We start from the raw sequence: 11,560 nt of genomic DNA on the forward strand, positions 1-11,560 counted from the left end.
GGGACTTCCAGTCTTTCCCCCAGGTGAGCTCAGAGGGTTGAGGGGGCGCACATGGCTCAGAGGGTATCTGGGGATGCCCAGGATTTTTTTCCAGAGGGTTTCCAGAGGGATCTAAGAAGACAGAGGGGTATATACCACCCCGGAAGTGTGAGGCCCCAGGTTTTAGTAGCAACTTCTCACTAACTGGGTAGGCCTCACTGGATCTGGCCGAGCTCTCTCAGTCTCCAGGGTCAGAATAAAGACTATCCTCAAGAAACGGCCCATTGAAGGGATCAGCGCTCTCATGTGTCTCGCACTAACAGGCATCCTGGGGAGCTGGGAGGGTCCTGAGTCTTGGGCCCAGTCCCTCGCCTCCCGCTCAGGCCAAGCTGAGCTGGGTAGTAGGATAACAAGGTTTCTCCCTGAGTGCTTAGCACAGGCGGCTCATGCGGATGCTCTCGAAGACTGAGAACATTTTCAAAAAGCCAAGCCCTGGGCTGAGATTCCAGGGACAAGAAGCAGAAGCACCGTCTTCTGATCTACTCAGTGTAATTGTATCTGGGGTACACACACACACACACACACACACACGTGCGCGTGCCGGAGCTGACCAGTCCACAGGGCATGCCAACCTCTGCTACCTCCTTGCATCGGTGACCAGTTCCACACAAGCTTGTCTCTTCGAGACTTGGCCACAGTCATCGCTGAGGCTGACTCAGGTGCTGCGTGGACATGGCGCGTGGCCCACACTCCTGTCCCTGCCATTTTTCCATGTGGAAGCATCGGAAAACCCCAAACGTAAGGAAAAGCGATAGAGATACTAACTCCTGATCGGTGCCTACAAGCCAGTTCCCCTATCAATCCTCCTCCATCTCAAGGCACCCGGCTAGAAGCCACCTCCCTCCTCATCGCCTTCACTGGTCCAGCTGAGTCTCGTTGATGTGCTCTCCAGGGCACCACTGAAATCTGCACGCTTGGCAACATTTCCCCAAAATGCTCAGCCCCATCATCTCACTCTGGGCCTCCCCAGCACCCTCTAGGCTGGTGTCCCTAGTTCAGCTCCTGCTCTTCCTCCTCCACAAAAGGAAGGGGAATCCTCTTTAAAAGCAAATCTGATCCTATAGCTTTCCTACGTAACCCTTCCCACTGCACTCGGTACAGACCAAGCTCCTTGCAGGGCCCAGCGAACCCCGCCGGGTCAGACCCCTGCCTTCCTCCCCATCCTCCTCCCGCACCTCTCGCCTCCCCCTCCCCACCCACTGCCAACCTCCAGCCATGCTGAGTCTGTTCACTGTCCAGAACAAGCCAGGCTTTTCCTGTATATATGCTGTTCCCTTTGCCTAGAAAGCTGTTTTTGCTCTACCTAGAGTTGGCTCCTTCTCATCATTTACACTCAGCCTAAATATCCCTTGTCTGGGGACGCTTTGTCTGGCCACCACCCCCGTGCCCAGAGCAGACTCTCTCCAGCCCCATCCCAGGCACTTTGGTCTCAGCACCATGTTTGTTGGCTGCAAAGCACTTAGCACATGTCATCTGTCTGTTTTTGTTCTGTCTCCCCAGAGATGGGAGATGCCTGAGGGCTTGCACAGCATTTTGCTGTGCTCCCTCTTCCCCTCGGCGCATGTGCCCTGCTAAGATGCACCTAATTTAACGCATCTTTGTTGAATGGCAGTCCGTATCAAGTACTCATGATATACCAGGCAAGGTGCTAAAGGGGCGAATGCACAGCTCATGAGACCTTCGCGACACCCCCCAAAGCAGTTATTACGCTCACTTTACACGCGAAGAAGCCCAGCTGGGAAATTAACTTGGCCCATGCCCTAAAGTCAGTAAATGGCGAGGCTGGAATTCACACGCAGCTCTGTCTGACCACGGCTCCGGACCACTTTGCAAACCCTGCCACAATCCAGGCTACTGGCAGAGCTTTCGGCAGACATGGGATTCACTGCCAGGGTAAATGGCATGTCAGAACGTTATGCTTCTTTTATAGTTTTATTTTTATCTTTGTTTAAACTTTCAAGACATCAGATTTAAGGAAGACCCTGCTGAAATATCCAAATGGCTCTAGCACAATATTTTCTAGTTTATTTATAATAATAATAATAATTATTGTTATTGTTATTGTTATTGTTATATTAACTTGCAGGCTGCTCTGTTAACCCAGTGATAAGTGAGGAATAGAAGTAGGGAGATGGTAAAAGTGGGAGAAGCCGGCACTGGGCAAGATCAATGGAAAACTCACCTATTAAAGTGATAGTAATAGTGATCTTTTAACCATCTACTATCGTTGATGGTATAAAGTAGACAGGTGTCATCAAAGACCATCCAAAGCAAGGCCAGTCAACCGTGGATCTCACTAGTAAAGTTCGCAGTTCAGTTCAGAAAGTGTGTCAACAATTTTAAAAAAGCTCTACCACCACTACAAACAAAATGACCAGACCAAATATCAAATGAGGCATTTGATATTTGTCAGGTTATAAAATGCTTATAACAACCCTCTGGGGGAGGTACAAATATTTTCCCCATTTCAGAGATGAGAAAACTGAGCAACAGAAAGGATCAGTAACTCCCCAAAGGTCAAAAGGCTATCAGGCAGCGGGGCGGGCGGCACCCCCACCTTTCCGGGCTACCACACCCCACGCGCTCACACAGCTGAGAGATTCTTTCCATGTCACGAGCAGATTCCTTCCAAGTTCACAGGCTTTCTCTCCCCTCCTCCAATTTCTAATACTTAAACTGGTTTTCTTTAACGTGCATACATGTCATGCAGCTTTTTATGGGAAAAGAGAGGGAAGGCATCTGTTATCACAGCAAAAGGGTCTGGTGATGCGCAGACGCGAGAGCCGGACGCCAAGCCCCTTGCAGCCTGTGCTTGGCGACGGCAGGCTTCCTTCCCATCAGCCCCGCGGCTGCTGCAGACTCCTTCCTTGTCTTCGGGATTCACGATCCAACAGCAAAGACTGCCACTCAGTTTTCTTTAGTCCAGTGGTTCTTAAACGTGTTTAACCACAAAAGCCTATTTTGAGAAACGCCTATGCCATACCCCGAAACGAACATGGGGAGATGCTCACCCAGCCTCTGAGCTGCTGGCACAAACAGGAGTGGGTGGGGAAGAAGCTCCTCCAGGACGCATGACCCTCCTCCCCCGGCCAGCTCTCCCCAGGGGCCTGCTGGTGGCAGTGCACCCCAGCAGCCCTCGCACCCCGGCGGCCCTCGGCCTTCACTGACCTGGCCCCGCTGGGCTCCCACGTCTGGAGCACGTGCAGGAAGCAACGTCCGCTGCCCCTTGAGTTTCCTCTCCAGGGATTTTACATCCGCCTCTCCACGTTTACAATCTGGGGAACTGTCATGGGAAGGGCTCAGCCAGGAGGCTGAAGCAGGGATGAGCCACAGGCCAAAGAGGGCAGGGGCTTCCCAGAACCCGGCCCACACCACTCACTATGAGGCTCTGGAGATGATAAACACACCCCTTAGGTGCCTGCAGAGCTTGACTGTTTTCAAAGTGATCTATGTGCATGACGTCACTGCATCCCCCTAAAAATCAAGTATTATTGTCATCTCCCCATTATATCAAAGTGCAAAGAAGGCCTTGAGGGCTTCCTCGAGGCTGGAAGAGCAAGGCGGGTCTGAGCACCAGTGAACTAATGTGAGACTCTGCCTTAACCAGGGAAGTCTAACCTCGCAAGGGCTCCTCAGGCAGCCAGGCGTTTGGTGTCCAGAGATGCCCTGATGCCATAGAGACCAGCGCTGTCTGGACCAGGCTGTGGGGGCTTCTAGGGCTTCTTGGAGACCATCAAGGGCCACAGGGGCCAGGTGGGGGGAGGGTGGCCAGTGGGCAGAGTGCACCAGGCTCTGGACCCCCATCTAACAGGAACAGAGCAACCTGAGGCTATTTTATAAATGGTGTGCATAAACTTTGATTTGAAGGAAGAGCACCACTCGTAAAAACATCTGAAACTGCTGCCTAACCTGGTTTAGTCTTTTTCCCATATGCTACTTCCAGGTCCTCTCCCCCATCCTGTACACATCCGAATACCTCAGCTCAGGCCGACACCTAAGGAAAGGGGCCATTCCCCTCATTTGGACGACCAGGGCCCTCCGCTCTGCTGCTCCAGGAACATGTGAGACCCCGGCTCTGCTCTGCTCATATGAACAAAGTGGCCATGCCCAGGTGAGCAGACTGTCACACAGGTAGGTGTTCAGGAAATGTCTGTGTCACTCGTGCACCCTTGGTGTGGACCGGGTCAGCATCGCACGGAGGAAACGTCGTGAGGTCAGGGGTCAGGACGGGCGATGCCCATCAAGTATGCTGGGCACCGAGTGCGATAGAAGGTGGCCACCAGGTGGTCGCCAGGCGGGACGGGGGTCCTGTCTCAGCCCAAGAGAAGGCGCTTTCCCCAGGCTCCTGGGAGGCGGGGGCACTCACAGGGCAGCGTCTCGGCGCTGTTCTTCTGGACCATTATGCAGAGCTGTAGCACCAGTTGGGGGGCGCTCTCCAGGAACGTCTCGAGGAGGCGCAACATGTTGACGTCTGCATATTCGTACATCATAGCCCAGTAGAAGCGTCGCTGGTGTTCCTTCTGCCGCTGGCTCTGAATCCCTAGGTACATGGTGCGGATATACCTGCCAAGAGAGATAGGACAGAACAGACTGTGGGTAGAGGCGGGGGCTTTGGAAGGGCCGTGCTGTCCCCCAAAATCAGAGCTGCTTATGCCAGTGTCCCCTCCCTCACTCCAAGGTTTTCCAGGTACTTGAACTGGTTCTAGGGGTCCTCCCGGCCCCTGGGCACAGACACGGTGCTAAGGCTTGAGGGTAGCATTTGTAGAGCTTCTACTAAATACCACGGGCTGCCTGGGTGCCAGGCGACAGGCGGGTGCCATTCTCACTTAAGACAGACAAGGATCAGCCAGGGATCCATAGCTGGATGGCAGAGCAACTACGAGCCACCCCCCGCCCCAGGCCATTAGACACCCGAGCTCGTGCGCCCCCTCTATGTGAAGGAGACTCAGAACCTGCACTTCTGTCCAAGTGTCACACAGATGCACTGACCCTGCTCCATCAGGGAGGGACAAGGGGCAAAGGAAGCAGGTTCAGGGAAGGATACGGGATCTGGGTTCAAATCCCAACTTTGTCATTTGCTAATGGGATCTTGGACTAATTACTCCAACTCCGTGTCCTTGTCACTCTTCTTTAACATGGGAAAAAGAATCGCAGCATCACGGAGTTGGCGGGGCGATTCAGGAGGTAACGTGAGTGGCGGGCATGCGTATTGAGTCTAAGTAAGAAAACTCCATGCCTCACTTTTATCTGAACTTTCAAAAGCTGTCACCAAGCCACAGTCAAGGGGAGGATCCAAGGTACCATCTAAGTTGGCCAGTGGCCTCTGAGGCTGGGTCGGAGCCAGAGGAGGAGGCAGCACCACGCCGAAAGTGGGCTTCAGAAAGCTTGATTTTGTGGCCCAATTTGGATCATAAACATGAACCTTAAACAGGGCAGGACGGCAGTACAGTGAGGACTCTGTCAGGGAAGGAGGGGTGTGGGAGAAGAGCAGGTGCTTCTGGGCCCATCACCTCCTGGAGTCCCTGACAGGCCGTGTGGGGCAGCCGGGTTATCGTCATTTCACAAATGGGAAACTGAGGCTCTCAAGTGAAATGAAGTACTGAATTCTGGTTCCGTTACTCACTAGCTGTGGCACTTCCCATGAGTCAGTGCCTTTCTCTCGGCCTCAGTCTGTAAGTTCTCAAAATTAAGGGAGCAGGGAAGAGATCTGGAAAAGGGCAGGGAGGTTGGTGTACCTGACCTATGAAGCTACAGGGTCACGGAGAGAGAGACAGAGAGGTAAAAAGAGAGAGACGAAGACAAAGAAAGACAGAAAGACAGAGAGAGAGAGAGAGATGAAGAGAGAAAGAGAGGTAGAGACAGAGACAGGGTAACAGAAAGACATACAGAGAGAAAGGACACAGAAGACCGAGAGCGATGTGAGAGGGAATGGAGAGAGGAAGGAGAGGAAGGAGAGGAAAGCAGTGTCAAAATTTGGGGCCCGAAGGAGAGAACTGCCTGGAAGAGGGGATGTGAGCAGTAAGCCTGGGCGGGGACAGCTGTAAGGAGACTGGTCACAGGGAGTTTGGAGGGAGGCAGGGGGGTCAGACTCTGAATCAAGGAAGGAAGAGCCAGATTGGTCAGATCTGATGGTGGCTTGAGAAGGTGGCTTGGGGGACGGGGCTGTCCCGGCTGAGGTGCTGGAGCAGGGCTACGAGTCTGGAGGTTCTGCATCGACAGCCATGCACCCAGAGCAGCCATGCACCCAGCAGAGTCTTGGTGTTGCGGGTTTCAGGTCAGATGTAGTCTCTATGATCCAAAAGTCAGCTCTACCCCCATGTGGCACTTGCAGTACACAATGCCACGGGCTACAGACTCCCACTGGCACCAGACCACAAATCAATATGCTTTCAGGGGTGCACTCAGACCACAGACTCTGCCTCTCCTAGCCTCACAAAGTGGCCCAAGGTGGAGGAATGATTATGTGGGAGAACCAAGCCTACACATCCAGGTCCCAGGCCAAGGTGACGCCAACACTCAGATTCACCTAGATCTGCCTGACCATGGCAAAAGAAGCACTTGACCTGCCCAGCCCCTCTCATTTTCCCTAAGCCACAGCCTCTCTGCCCATCGTGGCCAGAGCAGTGGAAGACAATGAGTGTGAGAGTCAACAATAATGCCTGACAGAGAAACCGACCCCCAATTTCCTCCGTGAGAGCGTCCCAGGGTGTGGGAAGAAAGGAGGGCGAGAGTGGGCAAAGCCAGAGCCCCTCCCCTGGTGCTGATGAGCAAACAGAAGCCATGAGCCCAGAGTACACCAGCATCAAGTCCGAAATCAAATTTGGAAACCATGCCTCTTAGGACACCAGCTCACATGGCCTCCCAAACTGGAGTCCAATTCAGGGTTTCCTGATCAAGTCCCTTCTACCTATTCCACTCCAAACTGCTCTTCTAGCTTTAAGTCCTTGGGCCCCCAAGAGACAGCTGAGCGCTATGTGTTAAATCCAGAGTGGGTCTACTCTAAGTGACCTCTGGGACACCCAACCAGCAGCTTCTTGCTAAGCCTCTAGCACCTGTGCAAAGACAGCCTTGGCCTATGGCCACGAGGTGTCGCCAGACCCTAAGCCACGCAGGAAGGCTGCTCCAGGCGATGATCTCATCTCCAGCTAGCGGCCTCCTAAGGCCCAGCACCCTCCCTTGTGACTGTGTAGGGGTGCAGGGGGTGGCAAGCAAGGCTGAGGGGCAGACGCAGACGTACTCAGCATATCCCTATGAGGCATGGCATCTACAGGAGACAGGTGGGCTGCTACTCCCCCAAACCCTCAACTTCTCCCTTTCCCTGGCAGGTTTCAGAATGCTCACCTCTCCCAGGAAGGTAGTCCAGGAGAGAAGACACTCAACTCTCCTCCCCCTGGATTTGCTTCCACATCTTGTGTCACTTCCTATCATACCATCTCTCCCCTAAGAACATTACATCATGAAATACATGGGTCTCAAAGCAGGGAAGCAGTGTGTCATCATATAGCAAGGACTCAGGAAGGCTGGGCCTGGCCTAAGATCTATAGGACTGGACAGCCTTGGGCAAGTCTTCCCTGAAGCTGGGCCTGCATTCTTCACCCATCTCAGGGGGCAGATTGGAGGATCCCTAAGCTTCCATCAGTGTTTATAATTTCATCCTTCTTTGAACGCATGGCTGGCTCCACAAAGCCAAAACTATGGCCTAGCATCTTCACAAATAATACCTGATGTTCGCGTGGCTCTCATAAGTGCCAGGCACTGCTCTGAGCATTTTGTACTTAGTAACTCATTTATTCCTCACCACAACCTTATAGACACAATATTACCCTTATTTTACAGATGGCAACTGAAGCACTGAGGTTAATAAACGTGCTTCAATTTATCCAGCTAAGGAAGTAGTTGAACGGGTTTCAAGCCCAGTAGTCTGGCTTCATTCAGGACCAGTGCTCTTAGCTCCTACCCATATGCCTCTCAGAGGTGGACCATTTGTCTCTTTGCCTCTGAACTTAGTACAGTGGAAAAGCACACTTTGCCCCAAACTCTTGGGATCTCTTCCAGTTCTGTCACTGGCTGTGTTATCTTGGGCGAAGACCTCCTAACCTCTCTGAGCCTCAGTTTCCTCATCTCTGGCCCAGAATAGGATGCTAGGACGTATGGAACAGATAAACATATGCAATCGTGCCCTATCAGAAGGCTGCGGGGGGCTCAAATGAGATGTCTGTGAGAATATTTGGAGATCAGAAGCCACAGATAGCAGCTATTTCTGTCCTCCTCTCCCCTCAAGGTGCTCTCCTCCTGCCTTTCCTTCAGTTCACTCGGCTTGTTCTCTTCCCAATTTTCTCTCTTCCCCCTGCCCTATAAACCACGGGGCTATGTAACGCTCCTTATACCTGCCACCAGAACTCTCTGGTTCTCTGAGCTCGTTTTCACTTTCACACCAGCACTCTGAGGGAGACACACTTGTCTTCTCTTCTTTCCCACTGGCTCATCTTAGGCTCAGAGAGGCTGAGTGACTTCCCCAAAGTCACACAGCCAGTCATGGTTCAGGCAAATCAGAGAAGGTCATGCCCAAACTCAGTTGCCCCACTGAGAGCTGGCTCTAGCTCTGCATGACGCTGGCTGGGATGGAAAATAAATGATTTCTGCAAGGGGAAGCAGCTGAATAGTTTTGCCTATCCGGGCCTACAGTCCCCTGCTGCTTCTTATAACAGTCTCAGAAATGGCATTTTGAAACCTCTGATTGTAGAGAATGACTCACTCTTGAAGCCCCAAACTGGGCTGAGTCTAGGTTGTGAAGCCTGAGCTTGGAGAACCCTCTTTAAGAAAAATAATATTACCTACCAAACATGGAAAGTAGACACAGCACCAATTCTACACACTTTCTTCCAGGAAAACAAAAAAGGAAAGAATACTTTTCCATTTATTTTATGAGGCTGGAATTACTCTGATATCAAAGCCAGACATATACCATACGAGAAACTAAAACTATATTTAAAAAAAAAAAAACAACTACGGAAAATATCTCTCATAAACATAGATGCAAAAATCTTCAACAAACTGTTAACAAATCAAATCCAGTGATATCTAGAAAGAATGATATACCCTAGCCAGTTTGGGTTTTTCTTAGGACTATAGGGCAGGTTTGATATTCAAAAAAATCAATCCATGTAATCAATAATAATAATAAGAAAACCATACATCCCATTAATTGATGGAGAAAGAAAGCATTTGACATAATTCAACATCCATTCATGATTTAAAAAAAATCTCAACAAACTAGCCTGACATAGATGAAAGACATCTACAAAAACCCATAGTTAATATCATATTTAATGATAAAAGACTGAATTCTTCCTCTTAAGATCAGGAACAAGACAATGATAACTACTCTTACCACTCCTATTCAACGTCCTAGTAGAAGCCCCATCCAGTGCAATAAGCAAAAAAATAAAGTCTATGCAGATTGCAAAGAAAGAAGTAAGACTGTCCCTATTTGTAAAGAACATGGTCATCTAAATAAAAAAATTCCAAGGAATATACAAAAAGCTTATAGAACTACTTAGTAAGTATAGCAAAGTCTCATGACTCAGTTCAGCATATAAAAATTAAATATATTTCTATAGTCTACTAATGAACACTTGGAAATTGAAATTTTAAAAACATGTAACATTTCAATTAGCCCCCCAAAATAAAATGCTTAGAAATGAATCTAATAAAATGTTCGGGAGTCGTACACTAAAGCTACAAAACACGAATAAAAGAAATCGAAGAAAATCTAAATGCTAAAGAGACATACTATGTTCATGAATTAAAAGACTCTATACAGTGACATTATAATGCCAATTATATTAAATCTGATCTCCAGGTTTAATACAATTTAAATAAAGACCCCAGCAGATTTTTTTTGTAGACATAGACAAGAAAATTCTAAAATTTATATAGAAAGGCAAAAGAAAGAGAACAGCCAAAATAATTTTTTCAAAGAACAAATTTAAAGAACTCACACTACATTAGAACTTACTATCAAGCTAGAGTAATTAACACAGTGTAGTGCTGGCAAAGGGAGAGAAATACAGATCAACGGAACAGAAAAGAGAGTCCAGAAACAGAACCATACACATCTGGTCAATTGATTTTTGACAAAGGTGCAAAGATAATTCAATGGGAAAAATATGTCTTTTCAACGAATGATATAGGAACAATTAGTCATTCATAGAAAACAACTAACTTAAAATGTATCATAGATTAAAGTGTAAAACTAATACACTTTTAAGAGAAAACATAGGAGAAAATCCTTCTGACCTTGTATTAGGCAGAGAGTTCTTAAATAGGACAGCAAAAGCATGATCATAAAAGAAAAAAATGATGAATTGGCTTCCATCAAAATTAAAAACTTTTGCTCTGTGAACGACATTGTTAAGAGAATGAAAAGATAAGCGACAGACCAGGAGAAATATTTGCAAATCACATATCTGACAAAGAACTTGTACCCAGAATATATACAGAACTCTCAGAATTGCCAACTAAGCAAGAAGGAATGCAGGAATAGCCTGAGCGAAGGAGAAAACGACAAGACTTCTTACCTCGCCACCCTGTCCTGCTCTTTCTCACCAGGCCAAAAAAGTCTCCTTGGGCCTGGCCCCAAGGACCCAGCCTCTAATGAGAAGACTTGGCTGATGACACCCCAGGATGGGAGGTGAGGGACGGCTACGGGGCACTGACTCACCCTCGGGACTGCCCTGAGCCTGGATAGAAAATGAACGGGTAGTGGCTACAAAGGTTTAAGGCAGAGCTAGCCCTACAGTCCTATTCCCAGAGGCCCTCTTGGGCCAAACCAGCTACTGAGGGGGGACTGCTGGGGTAAAGCTGGGGATCTTACTGTCTACGCAGGAAACCAACACGTGCAGGGTAGTCTTGGCAGTCTCTAGCTCTCACCTCTCACCTGGTAAAATAATTCTGTGAGCTCTTCTATCCCACCCAGGGAGTGGCAGTCACCTCAGAGGGTGCCTAAGACCCCGGTCTGGACTTGGTCCTTCAAACTTCCCCTAGGGGGAGGAGGAGGAGGAACCTGAGACGAGAGGCAGCATCGCAAAGCAGGAGGTACAAGCAGATCTTGCTGGCGGACAGCCTGGACGGCAGCTTTGACGTTACTGAACATCGCAGGCCTGCCTTCCTCTTCTGTGTGCGGTCTCCAGGCGAGCCAGCGGGCGTCTCTGTGAGAGGGCTGCCCCTCCAGAGCCCACGTGCCCGTCAGGGAGGGGACACTCGCATATGCTGGTCGGAGGCCACCGTACACCCTGCATTTCACTTGCAACCCGCAGTGCAGAGCAGGCCCCAGAGTGGGTAGGGGAGGAAGGCCCAGTTCTGCACAGGGGCCGCCGACAGGGGTCACTGACTGTCCCTCCTCGTGTGCACCTGCAGACGCTGCCCTGGCGGCAGAGCTGAAGCAAAACCACACAACACAGCTCCTGGCCACCACCCCCGTGGGGCTCCTGGGGTCCCGCCCGCGGTGCTCAGGGCCCCA

At 50.0% G+C, this 11,560-nt stretch overlaps 1 protein-coding gene across 1 annotated transcript in view; it reads right to left on the bottom strand.

Annotated features, from left to right (window-relative positions):
• Window positions 1-11,560, bottom strand: part of XKR6 (XK related 6) — a gene marked incomplete at its 5' end in the record, with an annotated part of 249,686 nt that overhangs the window by 18,705 nt on the left and 219,421 nt on the right. The window contains 1 exon segment of the mRNA XM_025042370.1: window positions 4,406-4,602. Coding sequence (XP_024898138.1) covers window positions 4,406-4,602 — 197 coding nt within the window.

The sequence above is a fragment of the Pteropus alecto genome, unplaced genomic scaffold (genome assembly GCF_000325575.1).
Source record: "Pteropus alecto unplaced genomic scaffold, ASM32557v1 scaffold50, whole genome shotgun sequence".
NCBI lineage: Eukaryota > Metazoa > Chordata > Mammalia > Chiroptera > Pteropodidae > Pteropus > Pteropus alecto.